This window comes from Oxyura jamaicensis, chromosome 22 (genome assembly GCF_011077185.1).
Source record: "Oxyura jamaicensis isolate SHBP4307 breed ruddy duck chromosome 22, BPBGC_Ojam_1.0, whole genome shotgun sequence".
Taxonomy (NCBI): domain Eukaryota; kingdom Metazoa; phylum Chordata; class Aves; order Anseriformes; family Anatidae; genus Oxyura; species Oxyura jamaicensis.
The window spans coordinates 4,764,888-4,785,786 of record NC_048914.1 but is presented as its reverse complement, the minus strand read 5'-3'; the positions used below and the strand labels follow the sequence as shown (position 1 = coordinate 4,785,786).

The window sequence follows — 20,899 nt, the reverse complement described above, 5'->3', positions numbered from 1 at the left end:
CATCCCATCCCCATCCCATCCCCATCCCATCCCCACCCCACCCCACCCACCCCACCCCACCCCGGTGCAGCTGCTGAATGGCTTACCGGGTGCCGGGCAGGAAGCCCACACATCCGGCCGTGCCGGGTGACCCCGGCCGTGACCCCAGCCCAGGCACGGCTTAACGAGGCCCTCGGCCGTTTCCTCCTCCCGCTCCCAGAGAATGGGGCTGGGGTCAGGGTGCCCGCAGGAGGTTGGGCTGCCGGGGCACATCCTGCCCGGGGGGGGGTCTCGGGGCTGTGGCTCCCAACCCTTTCTGGGCGCCTGCCCCGCCGCCCGGCACCCAAAGCCATGGATCGGGGATCAATAGGGGGTGCAGGGTCCCAGCCCCCCATGGGGGTCCCGGGGGTGCTCCTGGTTTTGCCCTCCCCTTGCAGGCTTCTGGGCCCGCTGTCCACGGGCTCGCGTTGGTGGCGCCCACTGGTGCCAACGTGTTCATCTCCAGGGCGCTTTATCTGTTCTTTCCCCGGGCTGGAAAGCCCTTCACCCCCTCATGTGACACGTTATCACCTTGCTGCCTTCTAAATAGGGCACGGGGGAGCTTCGTGGCAGTGCCCCCCCCCCCCAGCAGCCCCTGTTTGTCCCCGACCCGCTGGCACAAATCCCTCCTCGCCGACCGGGGGGGCATCCGTGGAACGCTTGCTCCTCCGGCAGGCTCCCAGGGGGGCAAAACTGCTCCCAGTGGGGCAAAACCACTGCTATTGCCAATGGGGGAGCGCAGCCGGTCCTCGGAGGGTCCCCAACCCCCCCGGGGTCCCAAAGCCCCCTGGGGTCCCAACCCCGCCCTGGTGCCCGCCGCGACCCCCGGCCAGCGCGGGCGGCAGGGATGTCCCCGTGCCATTTCCCCCCCGTGTTTACATTCCCCTCCGATGCCGGCGCAGATGGCGAGCAGCCCACATCCCCTCTGCCCGCCCAGGACTGTTCCTGCAGATAAAGTTGCCCCCGGTAAACAACCCCATCCTGCATGGAAGCGCCGCCGCCCTGCTCGGGGGGGGGGGGAGCCCCCGGGCTGGGTCCGTGCCCCGTGCGGGGACAGGCGCTGGCAGAAGATGCTCGGCACCCCCGCAGCACCCCCGGGACCTGCTGCTTGGCTCCGCTGCTGCCGAGGCAGTTTGGTGGTGGCAGGGATGTCCCTGCGGGTCGGGGGGGGCACGGGCAGGTGCCTGCCCCTGGTGTTGTGCACAAGCCTTGTCCTGCGTGGGGATGGCCCTGCAAGCCCCTGGGTCACCCCTGGAGGAGGGAGCCCGGGCACGGCGCTCAGCACCTCTGCTGCCCTTTATTTCCCCAGAAATAAAACACCAGGCCCCTGCCTCTGCCCTTGCTCGTGGTTCGAGAGGGGGCTCGGTCCTCCCTCAGTGCAGCTGACTGCCTTGCTGGCAGGCTGAGCTCTCTTACAAAACCTTTCCTTTGCGTCCAGCCACACCATCCGTTCCCTGCAGAAGTGCCCGGTGCGGGGAGAGGTCCCCAGCCTGCTCCTGCGTTCAGCAGCTCGCCCCCGGCACCTTTTGTGCCAGCCCCGTGGCACCGCCTGGGGTTGCTGGGGCCGTAAGGACCGGGATGCTCAGGGAGCCCAGGTCTGGGGTGTGTGGCTGAGCTTCCAGCACGGTTCCCGTCTTCCCCTGAAAGTCAAAGTTTGGAAACTGGCTCGGTTCCTGCCTCCTCCTCCTCTTCCTCGCTGCCCTGCACCTCCCTGTCCAGCACCTCCTCATTCACGCTCGCCTCCCTCCCGCCTCAGGCACGCCGGACCCCCAGAAAACAGAGCTGGAGAGCTCATTGCACAAGCGCAAGAGCCGGGCTCTGGGAATGATGTGAAATATGTACCGAGGAAAACACCAGGCTGCTTGGCACGCCAAGGGAAATAACGGGGCTTAACTGGTGGCGGGCGCTGGCGGGGCCATGCCCAGTGGCTGCAGCATCCTCGAGCCCCCTGCCCGCACCCCCCGGACCCCCACGCTGCCGGGGGTCCTTCGGGGGCAGCTGCCCCTCTCCGGCACCCGGCCGCGAGCCCGGCGGCGCAGCGCTGGGGAATGGACCTTTTCCCCATTTGCCTCCCTCCGGCAGTTTCTGAGAAATAAGCAGGGAGCGGGAGGAGCGCACGGGTTAAAAATAGCCGTGGTGACATGGGAGCCGCGGCTCTGACGTGGCTGCTGTCGCTGTCCCTGCTGCTGCTGCTGCTGTTGTTGTTGTTTTTCCCATTCCACCAGCACGGCCCCTGCCCGGCTGTGCCACGGGGTCCGGGGATGCCCCGGCTGCCACGTGGGGCTGGATGGAGATGGGGCTGGGGATGCCTGCATGGGAGGAGACCCTCCAGGGTCGGGGGGACCGTCGAAGGCAGGAGGCGAGCAGGCACGTGGTGGCTGGGCCAGCAGCTTGCAGAGGGGATGCTTCCACCCCCGCAGCAGGATCTGTCCCAGCGCCGCTCCAAGCCCCGGGGACGCTGCCCCGCGCCGCCCAGAGCAGCCTTTCCTCCCCGCTGGCCGTCAGGATGCTCCTCTCCCCCCCCCGAAACCTCTGTCTGGGGAGCCCAACTGCTTTCAGATGTTATTTTTGTTGCTGACATTTTTTTTTTTTTTTCAGAGGTTTCCACATTTTTTTGTGAAATTGGTGTCACTGTTGTTGCAAACTTCTCCCTCCTTCCCCCCTGCCTCTGTTTTTCTTTAGCAATAGCTGCTGGAAACCCAGTTAGCGGAGTGAGGGGGGGCACCCGTGAACATGTCCCTAAAACCTCTGCAGATGAGGCAAAGGCAGGCGAAGCCCTTCAGCCCCAGGAGGTGGAAACGCCCTGGAAGTTTTGCTGTTTTCTGTGCCTTTTTTTTTGGGGGGGGTTGGGGGAGAATTCCTGCTCCTGCAGCCGGGGGCAAGACGTCAGACCCGAGCCCTGCTGCAGGGTGCAGTGAAACCAGCGGGCATTTCCCTCCGTGGCACTGCGGGACTTCCTGCAGCGGCATGGGAAAGAAAACAGCTTTATTACCTTCCTTCTTCCTTCCTTTTTCTTTTTCTTTTTCAATGCAGAGCCGTAATTGTGCGGGGATCTGGGGGGCAGGAGCAGGACCTGGGATTGCTTTAGCGCAGCCTTTGACACTGGCTGGGTTTCAGGCCCCGGGTGCCCCTTTCCCTGATTCTCACAGGGCAGAGCCGCAGCCGTGGCTCCCGGAGCCTCCCTGGTGAGCGGGGGTCCTGGGGGCCCTGCACGGCCCCCGGGGCTGTGTGGCCATGGGCAGCTGGCTGTGGGAAGGGGCTGGCGAGCAGCACGATGGGGAGCTTGGCCCTGTGCTGGTGGCCCGCAGCAGGCCCCGAGCTCCCCGTGCCCGCGGCACGCTGCGCATCGTTCATCCTTCTCCCAGCCCCGTGGCCGCGGGCTTTGTCCAGAGCCAGATGCGGCCCCGGGGGCCAGGATCGCCCCCGAGCACTGTCAGGGGCAGGATGGGGACAGCTCAGGGTCAGTGGGAGCAGCAAAGCTCGAAGCTGCCCCAGGTGCAGAGCGCGAAGCATCTCCTCGCCCCGCAGCGGTGGGGAGGGTGCGAAGGGCAGGGGCAGGGGCATGGCGTGAGTCCCACCACGGGGACGGGCGGGTATTGAGCACGGCTCACCAACCCGAACCCTAAAATCGGCGGCTTGCATGGAATTCAACAGCACATCCTTGTGCTTCTTTATGGTCCTGGTGCAGGGAACGCTTCGCTTCCTGTGCCTAGCCCCGGCGGACACGGATCAGGCCCCGCAGGAGGGGGGCTGGTGGGGGGCCCGCAGTTTATGGCCAGCTTCCTCCGGCCTCCCGGGACAGGCGGTACCCCGCGGGTTAAAGCTCCATCACGGCGTGTTTATGTGCTGACGAGGAAACACGATGACAGATAATCCCAAACAACTTCAAAGCAAGATTGGTGGATCCGATATGGGAACTATTCCCGAGCCCCGGCGCGCAGTGCCCCGGACCCATCACCAGACATGAAAGGCAGAGCGGGACCCGCTGCGGAGCCGGGCCTTCGCCCTGACCCCCTGCCCACCCACCGAACCCCAGGGCCCCCTCCCCACGCTGCACCAGGAGGATTTGGGGCAAAACCCCGCTCCTCGAGCAGCTCCTGCCTCAGTGTGCACAGCTCGGGGAGCTCAGAGAAGGTTTGCCCTCAGCCAGGACCAGCCATGGGGTGGGGGACAAGGACGAGCCAGGGTCCCACCGCAGCTGCGAGGTGTTTGGGGAGTAGGGGGGGGGAATAAAAGGGGCTGGGGACCAGGCAGTGCCCCGGGGAAGCTGGTAGGGGTCATGACGCTGTGTCCTTTAGGGCCGGTGCTTTGCTTTGTGCCCCACTGGGGTGGGCTCCCTGCAGCACCATGGGGTGGGGGCACTGGGGGTCCAGGCAGGACTTGCTTGGGGTGGTGATGTGGATGTGGACACAGGGGGCCTGGGCTGGCAGCATTTATGTGCTTCATACCAGCAGCTCTCGGGGCACTGCACCTACCTGGTGCAGGTAAACCAAGGCTCTGAGCGCTTCCGTGGCTGCTCGGGCTGAGCGAGGTGAGAGGCTGCTTGGAGAGCTCTGTCCCGCAGCAGTGAGGGGCTGAGTCTGTGGTGCTGTGCCCGTGGCACAGGTTCAGAGGAAGCAAGATGCAGAGGATTGCATCTCTCTGGGTGCAGGGAGGGCTCTCCCCGCTCAGCTCCGTGCAGGATCTGTTTTTTCCCCCCGTGGGGCAGGGGAGCTGGCAGCGCTGCCCAGTGCCACCGGAGTCACGCTGGGTTTATCGCCCGTCCTGTAATGGTAAGTATGCACACAGGGTGCTGGGGGACAGCGAGAGTTCCCAGCTATAAAAAGGGTTTGTTTTAGCCTAGAGTGGCAGCAGCCTGACTCAGTCTTGGCAAGCCTTGGCTGTGCTGCGTTTAACGATGCCGGCAGGAGAAGCCGGCGTTTGCCCATCGCTGCCTGCCTCCCCCATCCTCCTGCCTCCCCCATCCCTGCCTCGTGTCTTGGGGCCCTGCCAGCCCTGCTGAGCTCACAGATGTGACTAGGAATTGAACACGGGGGATAGGATCAAAACTGTGCTTAATACCCGAGGTGGCACGCCACGGGAGCTTGGGCAGGGCTCTGACAGCTCTCCCTACCAAAGACTTGCGTCCCTGTCACATCCCCGTCTCCTGCTTCCCTCTCAGGCAGCAGGACGAGCACCCAGCGGGTCCCCCCGCTGCCCTGGGGCTCTGCAAAGCCCCAGCGAAACCCCAGCGAAACCCCAGCCCTGGGTTGTGTGGGAGGCCAGAGCTCGCCCAGCGGCTGGCACAGGCTGCCCGCTATCTAACTGCCCGGTGCTGATTTATCTGCTCATTATTTATCTGTGCTAACACCTCATCCGCTCGCTGGGCACGGCGGATTAGCAGGACCTGAGCCCTGTGCCTCGGACACCCGATGAGGGTGCCGTGCGTGCAGCCTGCGCGGGGCGGATAAGGCTTCGGGGCAGGGATTAAATGTGCAGGGACTTTGCACCCGCTGTGCCAGCGTGCGGAAACTCCGTGCGGATCAGGCGGGGGAGATTTGCACCCAGTGCAGGCTCAGCACTGCCCGGAGGACAAACCAAGGCTCTCCTCACCCTGCATGGGGCTGGAGGGTGCGGGCCTTGGAGCTGGGGGGGATTTGGGGCTGTGCAGGCGTCTTGCTGCAGTGCTGGGCTGTTGGAAATGAAAACCCCCCGTGATGAGGAGCTGCTAAGGGCCCTAGGTGAAGAGGACCATAGCTGCTGCTTTCTGAGCCACCTCAGCCCTCTGGCTCCCAGGCAGATGCTGAGCCCCTCGGCTGCTGCCTGAGGCCAGCTCCAGCATCCGTTCCCTCCCTCCAGGCACCCGGGGATGCTGGAGCTCCAGGGGCAAGGAGCTGCGCTGCTCTGCGTCCTCCTCCTGCGTCCCAGCTCTCCCCCAGCAGGGATCTTCTCTAATCCACCCTGCCTCTATATATAAAGATGTATTTTTAAATATCCATTGTTTATTCTGTAGCAACAGCCAAAGGAGTGGCTCTGATCCACGGCATAAACATATTTTCCCAGAGCTTTCTAAACAGCTGCTTGACCCGTTGGCTCCCTGCAGGGTCTGTGGGGCCGGGCTCCTGCCTTCTCTTTCCTGGGGCAGTGGCGTTTGTCCGTGGGTGCTCAGGTGGTGCTGGCGTGGGGCAGGCGATGGGGACACGTCCCGGGGTGGCTCGCAGGGTGCTGGGCTGGGAGGGAGGGAGGGAAGGGGGAGCAAAACGGGGCAGGAGGAGAAGGCGACAAAGAGCCTCGCAGGAGGTGTTTCCAGCTGCTTCAGGCTCTTCACAGTGCCTCAGGGGTGTTCCTGCTTGCTGCAACGAGCCGAACACTGCCCTGGGATGCCCTGGGGGAGTGGGGACATCTCCCTGGACAAGGGGTGCAGCCCGATCCCCAGCACCTCGAGGGCTCGGGGCAAGGCCCATGGCTGGAGCAGGGTGATGGACGTTGTGTGGCTCAGTGCAGGACCCAGCACCTCTGCTTCGGCTTTCCCAGCTGTAAAACTGGGGCAAAGATACCGAAGCACGTTACTTCCCCTGCCGCAATGAAAGGACTGGGACTCTCCCTTCCTCTCCCCGTTAAAGTCATCTGGCTGGAAGGGAGGGCTCCGGGCCCTGGCTGTGGGGGGAGAGAGGAAGGATCTCAGCTCGGTGCCAGAGAGAGGGCTGCAGGAGCAGGGCTCTGGATGCACCCCGGAGGAAGGCCGGCCGTCTGTCTCGCTGCGGGCAGCGTCTCACCGTCCCTGCCTCTGAGCACGGCGGGAGCTCTCCCCCCAGGGCACGGCAACGTGGAGGTGGTCTGAGGGTGCCACCAGGAGCCATCGGCAGGAGGGTTTGATGTAAAACACCCCGGCTTTGTCCTGCAGCCCCTCCAGAGCCCAACACCCTCATTTTGTTACCCTTGGCCTTCCTGCAGTACCCCTGCTTTACTTTTCTCCAGGCACAACCTAGCTGTGGCTCCGTGCACCGGCACCGTGTGTGCAGTGGCACTGAAAAGACCCGGCCCCGTGCACGGTTTGTTCGCTCTGTGCCCATTCAAGCAAAGTGATGATTCTCCGTGGAGCAAATACACTCAAGACTCAGCCCAAGCCAGCAATTAGTGTAAGAGCTGGGAGCTGAGAGGGGTTGCATCAAGCAGGCATCTGACCGCTTTGAAAAACCAAAACAGTCTTGTAAAATCAAGCTCGTAAAAAGTGGTCTCTGTTTTGCTAGCTCATGAATGGGAAGAAATGCCAACTGGATAATTTTTTACACATTTTTTTCGTCTTTGTCAACATTCCCCCATTTGGCTGAAACTTCAAATGCCATATTTGGAGAGTGGCTGTCTTAGAAGTCCCAGTATTTGTATAAATAGCTGATAGTGAAAAAATTACCCGCCCTGGAGCCTGCCCAGGCGCCTTCAGGAGGAGCAGGGCTGGGGACAGCGATGGGGCCACGGCTGCTCGGGCTCTGGAGCAGGGACTTGGGCAGCCCGGTGCCTTCCAGCCCGACGTGTCCCAGGGGAGGAAGCGTCTGGGGGCCTCCAAACACCGGCACCCACCCAAGGGCAGGAGGGGCACAGCAGGAGTCTCCATCGTCAGCCGGGGAGGGGGTCGTGCGACAGACGTGGGGGTGAAAAAGCGGCCCCGGGTGGCCTCCTTTGGAGGGGGGGCGTCGCTTTGCCACCCCCCTGCCGCCGGTAGCGGGGGGCCGGTGCCGCACCGGGGCCAGCCCGCCCTGCCCGGGGGGGCGCACGGCGAGGGGCGCACGGCGAAGGGCCGGGGGCGCGGTGTGGGGCCGGGGGGCGGCGGGGAGGCGGTGCTGGCCCCCGCTCCCCGTCCATTGATCCCGGGAGCGTTGCGGGAGCCCGGGGCCGCCCCGAGCCTTTAAAGGCTCCTCCCCGAGCGGCGGCCCCGGGAGCGCCGCCGAGGGGAGCCCGGCGCGGGTGCAGCCCCGACGGCCGGTCCGGTGCGCTCCGGGCGGCTGCGGCGGGGAGTCCCCAGCCCCGCGCCGGCCCCGAGCCCAGCCCCGACCCCGACCCCCGATCCCCCGACGGGGCGCGCCCGGCTCGGGAGCGCGGAGCAGCGGCAGCGGCAGCGGGGCGCGCCCTGCCCGGCCCGGCGCTGCCCGGCCCGGCGGCGATGAGCCCGCTCCCCGTCGGCAACGGCAGCGCCTGGGGGGCGGCAGCCCCGGGCCCCGGCCCCAACTGCAGCGGGACGGCCAGCCTGAGCCGGCAGTGGGCGGTGGGGGCCGCCCTGAGCCTCACCGTGCTGGTGATCGTGGCCGGGAACCTGCTGGTGATCGTGGCCATCGCCAAGACGCCGCGGCTGCAGACCATGACCAACGTCTTCATCACCTCGCTGGCCTGCGCCGACCTCATCATGGGCTTGCTGGTGGTGCCACCGGGGGCCACCATCCTGCTGAGCGGCCACTGGCCCTATGGCACGGTGGTGTGCGAGCTGTGGACCTCGCTGGATGTGCTGTGCGTGACGGCCAGCATCGAGACGCTGTGCGCCATCGCCGTGGATCGCTACCTCGCCATCACGTCGCCGCTGAAGTACGAGGCGCTGGTGACCAAGGGCAGGGCGCGGGCCGTGGTGTGCCTGGTGTGGGCCATCTCCGCCTTCATCTCCTTCCTGCCCATCATGAACCACTGGTGGCGGGACGGCGCCGACGAGCAGGCGGTGCGCTGCTACAACGACCCGCGCTGCTGCGACTTTGTCACCAACATGACCTACGCCATCATCTCCTCCACCATCTCCTTCTACGTGCCCCTGCTCGTCATGATCTTTGTCTACGTCCGCGTCTTCGCCGTGGCCACGCGGCACGTGCAGCTCATCGGCAAGGACAAGGTGAGGTTCCTGCAGGAGCCCCCCAGCCCTGGCTCCCGGGGCGGCCGGCGGAGGCGACCCTCCCGCCTGCTGGCCATCAAGGAGCACAAGGCGCTCAAGACCCTGGGCATCATCATGGGCACCTTCACGCTCTGCTGGCTGCCCTTCTTCGTGGCCAACATCATCAAGGTCTTCTGCCGGCCGCTGGTGCCGGATCAGCTCTTCCTCTTCCTCAACTGGCTGGGCTACGTGAACTCAGCCTTCAACCCCATCATCTACTGCCGCAGCCCCGACTTCAGGAGCGCCTTCCGCAAGCTGCTGTGCTGCCCGCGCCGCGCCGACCGCCGCCTCCACGCCGTCTCGCAGGACCCGCAGCACTGCCCCTGCGCCTTCAGCCCCCGGGGGGGGCCCTCGGGGCACAGCAAGGCGGCCCCCCTGCGGCGCGGGGAGGACGGCGAGGCTCGGGGTGCCGGCAGGGCGGAGGAGACGGCCCCGTCCTACGGCGGCGCCCAGCAGCAGTGGCCCCTGGGCGAGCGCTGGCTGCAGGGCACGCAGACCACGCTGTGTGAGCAGCTGGACGAGTGAGTACCTGCGTGTGCTGCTAGGGGGGGGGCGGCATGGGGGGGCGGTGGTCCCACGGGAGCGTGGTCTGACGAGCACGGAGCTGGGGAGCAGGAGGCTCTGGGGGCGCTGGGTGCGGGCTGAGAACCGCTGCGCCCTGCCTTAAGGGTCCCCTAAGCCCCAGCCCCTCTGCTGGGCTGCAAAACTGGGGTCCTCGGTGCCCCCCCGCCCTGTCCTGCCTTGTCCCTTCCTGCCACCAGGATAATTCATTCTCTCAGAGATAACGCTGGCGGTTAATAAGAAAGGAAGCCAGCCAGGCAGGAGTGTCCCAAACCCCGGGATTTTGTCCCATTTCCCCACACTCCCGACTTCTTTCAAGGAGCCCCCCCTGTGGCAGGGCGGGCGGGGGGGTCTCTGGCTGCCGGTGTGGGCTCTGTGTGCCCCTGGGCTCTGTGTGTCCCTTTGTCCCCTGGTGGCTGCAGATCGGGAGGGGAATTTATCCGGTCACCCCTGTCCCTGCAGCCCGCAGCCCGCGCGGGGCTGTGCCCTGCCTGCGGAATCACTCTTCGGCGAAGTACGGGGTGTTTTTTTTCCCCCGAGCTTTTAATTAGTGTTACAAAATGTGAATGTTTTCATTACGGGGGATTTCAGCTGGCTTCCTTCGGCCAGAAACCGCTCACCTGAGGGCAGGGAGGCTGCTGGCAGCGCGGAGGCAGAGCCGCTGCCGGGGGGGGGGGGGGGGGGGGGGAGGGCGCCGCGGGGGGGGTTTCGGGGGCTGCATCCCAGGAAAGGATCGGACCCTGCGGACCCGGGGCAGCAGCTCCTGGGGAAGGTCGGGGCCCTTCACGCTCTGTGGTCTCCCGTTGAAGGTTTACCGGCAGAGAGACGCCCGCAGGTCCTTCGGTGTGACTGGGAGCAGAGCAGAGGAGGCAGGACAGTAAGTGCGCTCTGCCTTCCCCGGGGGCAGCCGTGCCGTGGGGGCCCCCCAGGCGTGGACGCGGCCACCCCTCGTCCCTGCAGCAGTCTCCTCTGACCAGCTTGGCCGTCCCCTTCCCTTGGCTGGCCCGCAGGCATGTGCCACTTGGGGCACGTGAGCCTGACGCAGGCATCTCCTGACCGTCCGGGGTGCTTCAGCCCCCCTCGGAGCAGCGGGCTCGGCGGTGCTGGCTGCACAGGGACCGCGCTTTGGGGCTGGCTTCAGGACAGGACCCCCCCCCCCTCTTTGCACGCTCCCCTTTGGGGGGTTGGTTGTGAGCCCCAAGGGACGGGGGTGCTGTGAGGGATGCGCCCCACGCTCTGCCATCTCCTGTGGTCTCCTTGCAGGGCCGGGTGCTGCGACGGGGACGCTGCGTGGGGACGGAGGAGCAGCACAGGGGGTGGCGGCGCTGGAAGGACCCCCGCAGAGGAAGGGGGCATCCACTCGGGGAGCACGCTGGGCTCCTCAGGTGCCGGAGAGCTGAAGACAGCAGGGAAAAAGCTCCCGAGCCTCCTGCGCTGAGGCTCCCCACGGCAGCACGGCCACCAGGGACAGGGGGAAGCTGCCCCCATGCCCCCCGACGTGGCTGGTGCTGGGACGTGGTGGCCAGCAGCTCTGCTCCCCGGCAAGACCCTGACTTCCCGGCCGTGTGGGGACAGCCCCGCAGCGAAGGGAAGGAGGGTGCCTGCAAGTGAGACCTATCCGCGGCTGGGAAATTCCTGGGGCTGCTGCGATGCTGGGGGCTGCAGCGACGCCGCCAGCTGGGGAACGCAGAGAGCGAGAGGATCTCCGGGCTTGGGGACACTGGGCAAAACATGCGAACTGTGCTCCCGTCCGCTGCCGTGCTTATTCTGGGCGGGCCTCCAGGTTGGGGTCGGGAGGGGGGGCGCTGGGTGACTCCTGCAGGAGCAGCACCGCTTTGCTGCCCCGAGACCACCGTGCGGCTTCCACCAGCAGTGCGCAGAGCCTCTGGCACTCTCAGGACACAGACGGGTTATTTCTGCTACTCCCCACCCAGCCGTGGAGGTGTGAACGCCACGGGGCCGTGCCACACACCCCGAAACCCCGGGGCTGACCGGAGCATAGCCGGGGCCGGGCAGGGACAGGGAGCCCTGCAGGAGGAGGGGGGTCACACCGTGGCTGCTGCGGGTGCTGGGGCCAAGGGCAGCGGTGCTGTGCTCTTGTTTAAGGTCTCTGTGCGTGGCCAGGAGGGCGGCAGGCGGTGGCAGCACCCACGCAGGGTGTGCGCAGAGGTGCCTGTGCCACCCCGCCGGCCGTAACGCCGGGCAATCAGCTGTAAACGCGGCGTGGTGACTGTGAGGTTTTTCTGCCTTGTTTTCCCCCATCCGCTATGTGAAATAAATCTTGGAAACCCCTCCGTGGTGCCTTCAGGTCCCTGACAAGCACAGGGATAGGGCCGGGCACAGCCTCTGCTGTGGTTGTGCTCCCTCCGGGTGCTTTGTGCCCCCTCCCGGGGGGCTGTCAGCCTGGAAAAGCACCCCGAAAATAGCCACCCCCACCCACCATCGTACGGGGCGGCTGGGCTGGGGAGAGGCAGAGCACAGGGGCAGTGCTGGGAGGGATGGGGCAGCACCGGGGCTGCGCCCCCACTCCAGCAGCCCCCGCAACTCTGGGGGCTCATTGATGGCACCTGGGGAGAGCTGCCAAGCACCTGGGCTGCATTCCCAAATTGCCCCTCTGCCGGGTCCCCTCCTCTTTATTTGCAGCAGGCAGAGGGTCCTTGGGCTTGCTGCTGGAGGAAGGGACGTGTCCTGCTGTCCCCGGGGGTGCTGCTGTGTGGGGTAGGGGCAGCTCCCTCGGAGACCTCTGGGTTGTGCTGCTGCTTCAGACATAGACCCTGACGAAATGCTGGGTGAAAATCGAGGCTGCGGGGTGCTCTCAGGGCTGGAGGCTCCGCCAAGGGGCTGCTCTCATCAGCGGGAACCGCTCCGTGCCGGGGGCACACTGAGCACCCTGCGGGGAGGCTGCTGGTCCTTGGAGCTGGTTTTGTCTGTGCAGGCACCTCACCGGCTCTTCCTTTCCCCAGGGGATTCCCAAGCATCTGGGGTGGTTTTATTCCTCACTTACCCTGCTCCCCCAGCCAAGGGGGTGCTGCTCTAGCTGCCTCCCCTCCTCATTTCGCAGGAGCCAGCTGCCGGTGCTGGACCAGCCGTGGAGGATGAGCAGCTCTTCTCTCGTCTCCAGGTCGCTGTTGGAGGAGAGGCCGGTCACTGCGCTGTGGGGTGAGCAGCAGCAGCCCCCAGCCCAGCTTCCCCCCACCTCTCAATCCTGGCTGCTCTGCTCCCTCCCGAGGGCAGCTTCCCTCTGCACCGCAGCCACCTGCACTCCCCTTGCTGCGGAGAGCCCTGGGGGGCTGTGGGTTCCCCATGGCCCAGGGATGTCCCAGCCCTGTGGGGATGCCCAGGGACACCCCCCTTTGCTTTCCCCACACCTTGCGCTCGGGGGAAAAACAGCTCCTGTGCGCAGGGATGAGGCTGTGTGTCCGCAGGCTGCGAGCTGGGCACGGGCACGCGGCGCTGCGTGCTGCAGGAGGATGATGACTGCCTGGAGCACCTGGTCCTGCTGCGGACGGTAAGGCACACGGTGTGCCCGGGAGCCCGCTCGGCTGCGCTGGCCCACGGCCGGGCTCTGCGTGCCATGGGGGCTCTGCTGGGCTCCACAGGTCTCCCTGGGGGCTGGCGCCAGGGACGAGCTGCACGTGGTGGCCGTGGAGTCGAAGAACACGTATGGAGGCTGCAAGCCAGTGCCCATCGCGTCGCTGCGTGGCTCGGTGCTCCCCATGGTAAGGGCAGGGCAGCGAGGGGGGGGTCTCACCTGGGAACCCCTCAGCCTCGGCATGGGGGCTGCACAGGGGTCTCCAGGCAGTGCTGGGGGATTTTTGGCTGTGCCTGCAAACCCCTCTGCCCTGCCCAAACGAGCTGGGGCAGAGGAGCCCCCGTCCTGTGGCTGTTGCAGGGCTTGCCCTGTGCTGGGGATGGGGCTGGGCTGGGGGTGCTCCGAGCTCTGTTTTTTTGCAGATCAGCCTCAAAGGCCTGGAGTTTGTCCCTCCGGTCACCTTCGTGCTGGAGTGTGGAGCTGGGCCGGTCTATCTCAGCGGGCAGCATGTCACCCGTGAGTCCTGCACGGGGACCAGGACGGGGTGGCACTGGGGGCGCTCCCTTGGCCCCGCGGGGGCTCTAGAGGCAGCTCCCCCCGTGCAGCAGTGTGTCTCCTTTTCCCAGTGGAGGATGACCACAGGTACGAAGTCCACGAGGAAGAGCTGGCAGAGGAAGATGCAGGTGATGAGGACGATGCCAGAGCAGCACAGGATGGGGAATAGCCACAGCTCGGGGAGGATTTCTGCGTCCTGGGATCGCCGCAGGGCTGTTCTGTGCCAGGAGCTGCAGGCGCCTGGCACCGACCCTGCCAGGTCCTTGCCCAGGGGTACAAACTGCCTCTGCTGGGCATACCCTCCCTGCCTCCTCTCCCGGCCCGCTCTGCTCATAACGTGTTCTGAGAAATGCTCCCCCTTCCTACCACTCCTCCCACCAATATTTTAGTGCAACAACCATGGGAAAAAGCAAATATCCTGGGGCTAGGCTGGACACTGCTCCAGGGTGCCCACACCAGCCTGCTCCTGCTCTCGTCCTGCCCTCCCTGCCACCACCGCCTGCTCTCTGCCTCATGCTTACACCTAGTGCCCTATCACTGGGACGTCACGTCACCGACCCCTGGGGCTGGGGTGTCCCCATGAACAGCCCCAGGGGGACATGCTGGGGTCACCCCCACCTCCTCGTGCTGCCCTGGGGGCTGCTCTCACCCCCTCCCTCCCAGGGCATTGCTCTGACGGGTGCCTTCTCAGCTGAACCGAGCAGCAGCACGCTGCTGTCTGCACAGCAGCCCGGGGGAATGCAGCCAAAGGCTGCTCGGAACCAGCAGCTGCCGAAATAATTCGATTAAAACCCCTCATGGAGGAAAATGGCCCCAATCCATCACCTGTGTGATGTTAGCTGGCAGGGGATTTGTCTCGAAAGGGGAGCCCTGAACCTGCTGGGGGGGTTGGGAAGGGAGCAGGGGTGTGGTGTGGGTGCCCCGGTGGGTTTGGGAGGAATGGGATGGGTGTACAAACCCATCCTGCTGGGCTCGGCATCGCGTGGCCGTGTCTGGCACAGCGCTGTGGCATGGGGCCGTGCCCCATGTGTGGCTCTGGCAGGGCAGCATCGCCAGCAGGTGGCTGTGGCTGAGCTCTGCCGTCTTTTGTGAGCAGCCTGGGGGGGGATTTAGTGTAAATTGGCACCAGACAGCGTGGCCTCTGCTCTCCTCCAGCCACCTGCTTTCTTCTTCGAGTGCCCGAGCGTGCACTCTGCTGCGCTGGGTGCCTGCCGAGGCAGCAGCAAGCGCTGGGGACAAAGCTTTGCACGTCCTCTCATCTCCTCCCGTAACAGTGCCACTTCTGTGTCCCCGTGCTCACATTTACCAACTTGGTTGGGGCTTGGGGATCATGGCAGCAGGCAAAGGGAAGCTGTGGTGGGACTGATCCTGCCCGGCTGGCAGCCCCTTGCTGTCCCAGCGAGCCCCCTGGTGAATTTGTGGCTCCTGATTCCTCAGGCAGGAATTAAATGCATCGTTAATTGGAAGTCTTGCTGAACACCAGCTGCACGGTGTGATCCAGCAGCTGCATTAAGACATCTCGCTGGGTGCAGATTAAGCCATATAAAGAAATCCAGGAAGAAAAGAAGCACAAAGTGGATAGAGGTTGGTGCTGCTGAACTTGCACAGCGGCCTCTCCAAAGCCCCGTGCTTGTCAGGGAAGTGCCTGGCAGCGAAGTGCACAAGCAGCCGACGTGGTGCTGGCCGAGCTGCCCACACTCGAGCCAGGAGCCTCCCAAAGGAGCCGTGAGAGCTGTGGGGATGGCAGCACCCAGCTGCTCCTCTCCTGGCGTCCTGCACCCCGCAGTGATGCTGCCCATGCCAGCCCTCAGCTGCCCCATGCACCCTCCCTGCCCTGGGTTTATTTCCCCAGCCCAGTGCGAGAGACATCCTTGCTGCTTTGAAAAGTCAATTAAAAGGTGGAAATTTCCCCCGTTGTGTGCTGGCAGGAGAGGCAGGCTGGTGAAGGGCATGCCAGGGGCTATGCAGCACCTTGCAGGGGCCAATTTACGGAGCTCGCTGGGTGCACAGGGACAGAGCCCTCACCCCACGCAAACCGCGACCCCATGCAAACCACGAGCCCTTCTGACCCCAGCTCTGCAGGACAGCCCGGGCAGCCCCAGCTGTGAACGCAGTGAGGATCCCTGGGCGCTCACAGCCTCTCTGCACGGGGGGAAGCTGTGCTTGGGCGCTGCCTTCACCCCCTCCCCGCAGCTGCCAAGCGCTCGCCGCGTCCTGCACGGCAGCATCTCGTGGAGGGCTTTGGCATAACCATGGCAACTGCCAGGTAATTAACAGACGGCTCTCAATGTCATGGGAACAAACCAGGAGCAAACAGCGGGCGCTGGGCTGCGCGCCTCCCTGCCCCCCGGTGCAGGATGCGGCCCGCAGGGCTCCATCTGGCCTGCCCCAAAACCGGCTCCGTGTGCGCTGCCCCCGCGTCCCCTGGGCACCAGTGACAGGTCTGGCACGAAGAGGCAGCCCCCAGCTCTCTGTACCATTAATGCCCAGCACAGATATTTAATTTTTATTAAATTCATGCCAGCCCATGACACTAAACCAGGATCTTATGTTCTGAGTGCTGGGGGGTTAAAGGCTTTCCGTGGAGAATGATGGAGAGTACTTCTGGCAGGGAACAGGACAGTAAGAATAAAATTTTAATGCAGAAGATGCTCTGTTTGGGATAAAAGCTGCTCTAAAACTGCTGGAAACAGCCCGTTGTGCCCCAAAACCTTGGAGGACCCCGCGGTGTGAGGTATCGCCACTGGTGCGGGGAGCAGCGCTGCCTTTTGTTCCGTCTCCAGATGCATCCTTTGTGGTGGGGAGCCTTACCAAGGCGTGGGGCGAAGCAGGCAGGGCGCACGGGAGCTGATCTAAACCCACAATTAATGCAAATTCGGGCAGCCGAGCTTGCGGGGGGCTTCTGGGTGGCACTGCGAAGCTCTGAGGCTGGCGGCAATTCTCCATTCGTTTCCACTGGAGACTCAAAACCTGCAGCGGGCTTTGCTTTGGGGAAGTTCGGCACGCAAGGGTAAAACAACGGCTGGTACAGAGAGAAAGGAACACGGCTACGAGTCCTGCGCTGTGAGAGTGGGAGATAATACATGGAAATAGCTCGGGAAATTAAAGTTTGCCTGCAGCGCGTTCGGAGATGATTCAGTGGGCAGCAGGGGAGGGAGCGGACGCGTGCGGGAGGCAGGGCTGTGCCTGGGGCGCTCCGGGACCCGCAAATCCTGGGCTCTGCCCGCCACCGCTCTGCTTTTTGCCCTGGATTTTGCCTCGAATTTCCTCCTCGCCCCCTGCCCCTTCTTCGCAGCTGATGAAATGAAAGCCCAGCACTGCTCTCGGCAGGGCCGTGCCGCGGGCTGCGGGAACACCTCGGTGCAGCCGCTGGAGTCGCAGCAGAAGGGGGAGGCAGCCGGGCTGCTGCCAGCGCCGACCTCGTAGGAGAGCGCGGCTAACCTCGTTAGGGGCAGACCGCGCAGAGCAGGCGCACGAGGTCAGTGCAAAAGCAGCAGAGCATCCTTATTCGTTTACCCATTAACGTCCTCTGGGATTTCCAGAGACATTAGGAGCGCCTTTCCGGCTCGCCTCCTTTGCTTCTGCCGGGAGCTGCCCCTGCGCAGCGGCTGGGCGCAGAGAGGCAGGCTCGCCGCGACGCTCCGTCTGCAGGGCTGCTGCCGAGCCGGCTGCAGGTGAGTGCCTCCTTCCCGGGGCCGGACCTGCTGCTTTTCCCCCTTTCCCTTCTCTCCACAGAGCCGTGGGCGCTGTTTAACCCCGTGCTGCCTCTCCCAGGGAGCTGCAGCGAGGAGCCACCACCCCGGGGAGCCCCCCGGCTCCCACCCTGGTGTGGGGCAGGATCCCTCGGGGCGGCACAGCCGTGATGAGGAGCAGGATGCGCCCCACGGCCACCTGAACCCCGCGACCGCCGGGTTTTGGGGGGCCAGTACGTCCCAGGGAGCTGCTTAGGGCTGACCGAAGGGGCCATGGAGCCCAGCGGGGACGGGGCCAACACCACCGCCTACGAGCTCGTCCTGCAGCACCGCCCCAACGCCAGCGCGCAGTTCACCGGGGTGCAGCTCATCCAGTCCTTCAAGCCCCTCATCATCCCCTGCTACGCCCTCGTCGTCCTCGTCGGCATCTTCGGCAACTACCTGCTCCTCTACGTCATCTGCAAGTCCAAGAAGATGCACAACGTCACCAACTTCTTCATCGGGAACCTGGCCTTCTCGGACATGCTGATGTGCGCCACCTGCGTGCCCTTCACCCTGGCCTATGCCTTCAACCCCCAGGGCTGGGTCTTCGGGAAGTTTTTGTGCTACTTCGTGTTCCTGATGCAGCCCATGACCGTCTACGTCTCTGTCTTCACGCTCACGGCCATCGCAGTGGACAGGTGAGGTGGGCGCAGGGGGCGGCGGGGGGGGGGGGGGTCCGGGCTCTGGCAGGTCCCGCAGCAGCCTGCTGAAGTTCGGGTGCGTTCATATCTCTGCTATTAACTCTGCTGGGGATGTTCCAGCTCCTCCGCTGGTCCACAGCAGGCAGTGGGCAAGCTTTACCAGACTACATGCACCTTTCCTGGGGTTGGCATCCAGGGGGCTCTGGCCAAACCCTGCCCCTGCTCCGGGGGACGCTGCCTTCCCCGGCGGTGCCTCGGTTTGGAAAGGCGAGCCTCCTGCCTCCTCCGCCGTCGCTTTTCTCCCAGGTTTTCGTACTACGCTGTGTAAATTCACATCTGAATTACCTCGTGGCCTGGCACCTGGCTGGAGGGTGCTTGTGCCTGCTGAAATGGGCAGGGGCAGGACGTGGCAGGGGGCTTGTTTTAGAGAACCGGAGTTTCCATAGATACGTCGTGCCATAAAAGCAGCCTCAGGCCCTGCGGGGACGGAGCAGAGCCCAGAGCACCAGGAGAGGCTCGGAGCCTTTCGGGAGGGTTCCCCTGGTTCTGGCTGGAGGGCGAGCAGGGACTGAAGTGGGGAAGGCGAAAACAGGGCAGAGTTAGCAAGAATAGCTGAGAAAACTTTGAGTGTTTGTGAGCCAAGCTTCCCTTGGTGGTGGTGTTAAGCGGCCAGGAGTGCTTGCGTGGTTCTTTTACACTTCAACAAAGCTGCTTTTTGGGGTGAGAAGACCAATTCTCCAGTGTTTTTCCCACTGAACAGGCACCCACGAAATCACACCGCCCTCACTCCGCTCATACAGCAGCCTTGGGATTTACACCAAACCATGGTTTTGCCCCAAGCCCTCCGGCTGTGGCTCAGCTCCACCAGGCTCAGCCCCGGTGCTCAGCGCTGCATCCAGCCAAGGGGTTCGGTCTTGGCATTGCCAGGACTTGGAGATGCGGGGCTGCTACCGAGGGCAGAGCGGAGCTGTTATTTATTAATGGGGCATTAATAATAATGGGGTATTACTGATGGGATATTAATAATATCGCATTATTGCTGCTGAGTGCAGCGAGAGGGGAGCTCCCCGACTGCAGGCACTGGGTCCTGGCCATGGGGAGGGGAGCGGGGGGCGTGCAGGGGAGGGGAAATAGGGGGCTAACTGGGGGGGTTGTTCACTCGGTGCTGCCCGCAGCCCTGCAGCCAGAAAGATGTTACGGGAGCGGTTCTGAGCCCTGCTCCCCAAAACCCCACGAGTGACCCTAGGCAGGTCAGGGGGACGCTGCCACCCCCGGCCCCACCCAGCCCCATCCCACGAGTGGTGGGGGGCTCCCCCCCCGTCCCCGCAGGTACTACGCCACCGTGCACCCCCTGAAGAAGCGCATCTCGGTCACCAGCTGCGTCTACGTGGTGGGGGGCATCTGGCTGCTGTCCTGCGCACTGGTGGCCCCGGCGGTGGCGCACACCTACCACGTGGAGTTCCGGCAGCAGGGCTTCGCCATCTGCGAGGAGTTCTGGGTGGAGAAGGAGGCGCAGCGCCTGGCCTACGCCTACAGCACCCTGATCCTCACCTACATCCTGCCGCTCTCCGCCGTCTCCCTCTCCTACCTGTGCATCTCGGTGAAGCTGAGGAACCGCGTGGTGCCCGGGCACCCCACGCAGAGCCAGGCCGAGTTCGACCGCCTGAGGAAGAGGAAGATCTTCCGCCTCATCGTGCTGGTGGTGGCGGCCTTCGGGGTCTGCTGGCTGCCCATCCACGTCTTCAACGTCATCCGGGACATCGACATCGGCCTCATCGATAAGCACTACTTCCTGCTCATCCAGCTGCTGTGCCACTGGTTCGCCATGAGCTCCTCCTGCTGCAACCCCTTCCTCTACGCCTGGCTGCACGACCGCTTCCGCGGCGAGCTCAGGAAGATGTTCGCCTGCGAGCACCGCATCCTCCCCGCCAACAACTGCGCGGCCGCCAGCGTCGTGCTCTGAGGGCCCGCGCCCCGGCCGCCCCCGCGCTCCCACCCATCGCTCCTCCGTCCAGGGGGTCTCCGACGCTCGTCCCACCTCTCCACGCGGGGCCTGATCCTTTCCCCGTGGTGGAGGAGAGGTGTTGCCCCCGGCACAGCTCCCCCTGCCCCATGCGCCCTGGTGCGCCCGGGATCTCCGCCGGTGCCACCCCGAGGTCTGCGCGCCCGGCCCCGGGCAGTGCGGTCCCGGTGGCCAGGGGGTACCCGGGGAAAGGGGGGCACAGGGCTGGGGTGGGCAGCGAGGCTCCTGCGAGACAAAGAGCCCGGGGAGCTTCGTGCTTGGCTTTGGGGCCGTAAGCGTGTCATTATTCTGAATTAACCAAGAAAATGGGGCCGCATTCAGCTGCAGCGAGCTTTGGGGGCGGCGGTTTGCTGCCCCTCGTTAAGCGCATCGCGTGCATTAAATCCACTCCCGGTGCTGGAAATGGATGATGATGATGATGATGATGATTATTTGCGAGATTGTTTTCAGAGGGACAATCCTTGCTTTTTGGGTAACCTCAAAATGGGCGAGGAGACAGCACCGGGGGGACCCATCCGGAGCTTGGAGCCCCCCGGGGCCGTGCTGGGAGCCCCCCGGCTCTGCCTTTGCTTTCGGAGGAGACACCAGGGGTCCAATCCCACCCACCCACTGCCCTATGTTAAGCACACCCCGGTTAACCCACACCCGGTGCTGGGAAGTGGGCTGAGCCCTGTTCCCCCCCGGCCTCCCCCTGCCTCCCCCCCTTTGCCCACCGCCCCCCCGGGTGCAATCAGCTGCGTGTCCCCATGCGCCCGGCCTCATCGGCAGCGCGGTGATTGCGCATTGTGTGCCTGCGCCTCTCACCGCTGAGGGACCCCGCTGGGGTGGCAGCCCCCAGCGGCCCCCAGCAGCCCCCAGCGGCCCCCAGCAGCCCCCAGTGCCCCCCAGCAGCCCCCTGCGGCCCCCAGCAGCCCCCAGTGCCCCCCAGCAGCCCCCAGTGCCCCCCAG

General features: G+C 64.8%; 3 protein-coding genes across 3 annotated transcripts in view; all 3 read left to right on the top strand.

Moving 5' to 3' along the window:
* The first annotated feature begins 8,136 nt into the window (after positions 1–8,136).
* On the top strand, positions 8,137–10,315 carry ADRB3 (adrenoceptor beta 3). Its single transcript, XM_035345138.1, has 2 exons — positions 8,137–9,426; positions 10,276–10,315. The coding sequence occupies exons 1-2, from the start codon at positions 8,156–8,158 to the stop codon at positions 10,313–10,315; spliced, it is 1,311 nt and encodes a 436-aa protein (XP_035201029.1). The 5' UTR covers positions 8,137–8,155.
* Positions 10,316–12,368: 2,053 nt separating this feature from the next.
* The window catches only part of LOC118177439 (nucleoplasmin-like), an 8,880-nt gene continuing 349 nt past the window's right edge, over positions 12,369–20,899 (top strand). Inside the window, exons 1-6 of the mRNA XM_035345140.1 lie at positions 12,369–12,391; positions 12,528–12,625; positions 12,892–12,974; positions 13,066–13,185; positions 13,421–13,514; positions 13,625–13,768. Coding sequence (XP_035201031.1) covers positions 12,562–12,625; positions 12,892–12,974; positions 13,066–13,185; positions 13,421–13,514; positions 13,625–13,722 — 459 coding nt within the window. The 5' untranslated portion in view covers positions 12,369–12,391; positions 12,528–12,561 and the 3' untranslated portion in view covers positions 13,723–13,768. The remainder of the gene's footprint in view (positions 12,392–12,527; positions 12,626–12,891; positions 12,975–13,065; positions 13,186–13,420; positions 13,515–13,624; positions 13,769–20,899) is intronic.
* On the top strand, positions 17,328–19,909 carry LOC118177437 (prolactin-releasing peptide receptor-like). Its single transcript, XM_035345139.1, has 2 exons — positions 17,328–17,925; positions 19,258–19,909. The coding sequence occupies exons 1-2, from the start codon at positions 17,519–17,521 to the stop codon at positions 19,889–19,891; spliced, it is 1,041 nt and encodes a 346-aa protein (XP_035201030.1). The 5' UTR covers positions 17,328–17,518; the 3' UTR covers positions 19,892–19,909.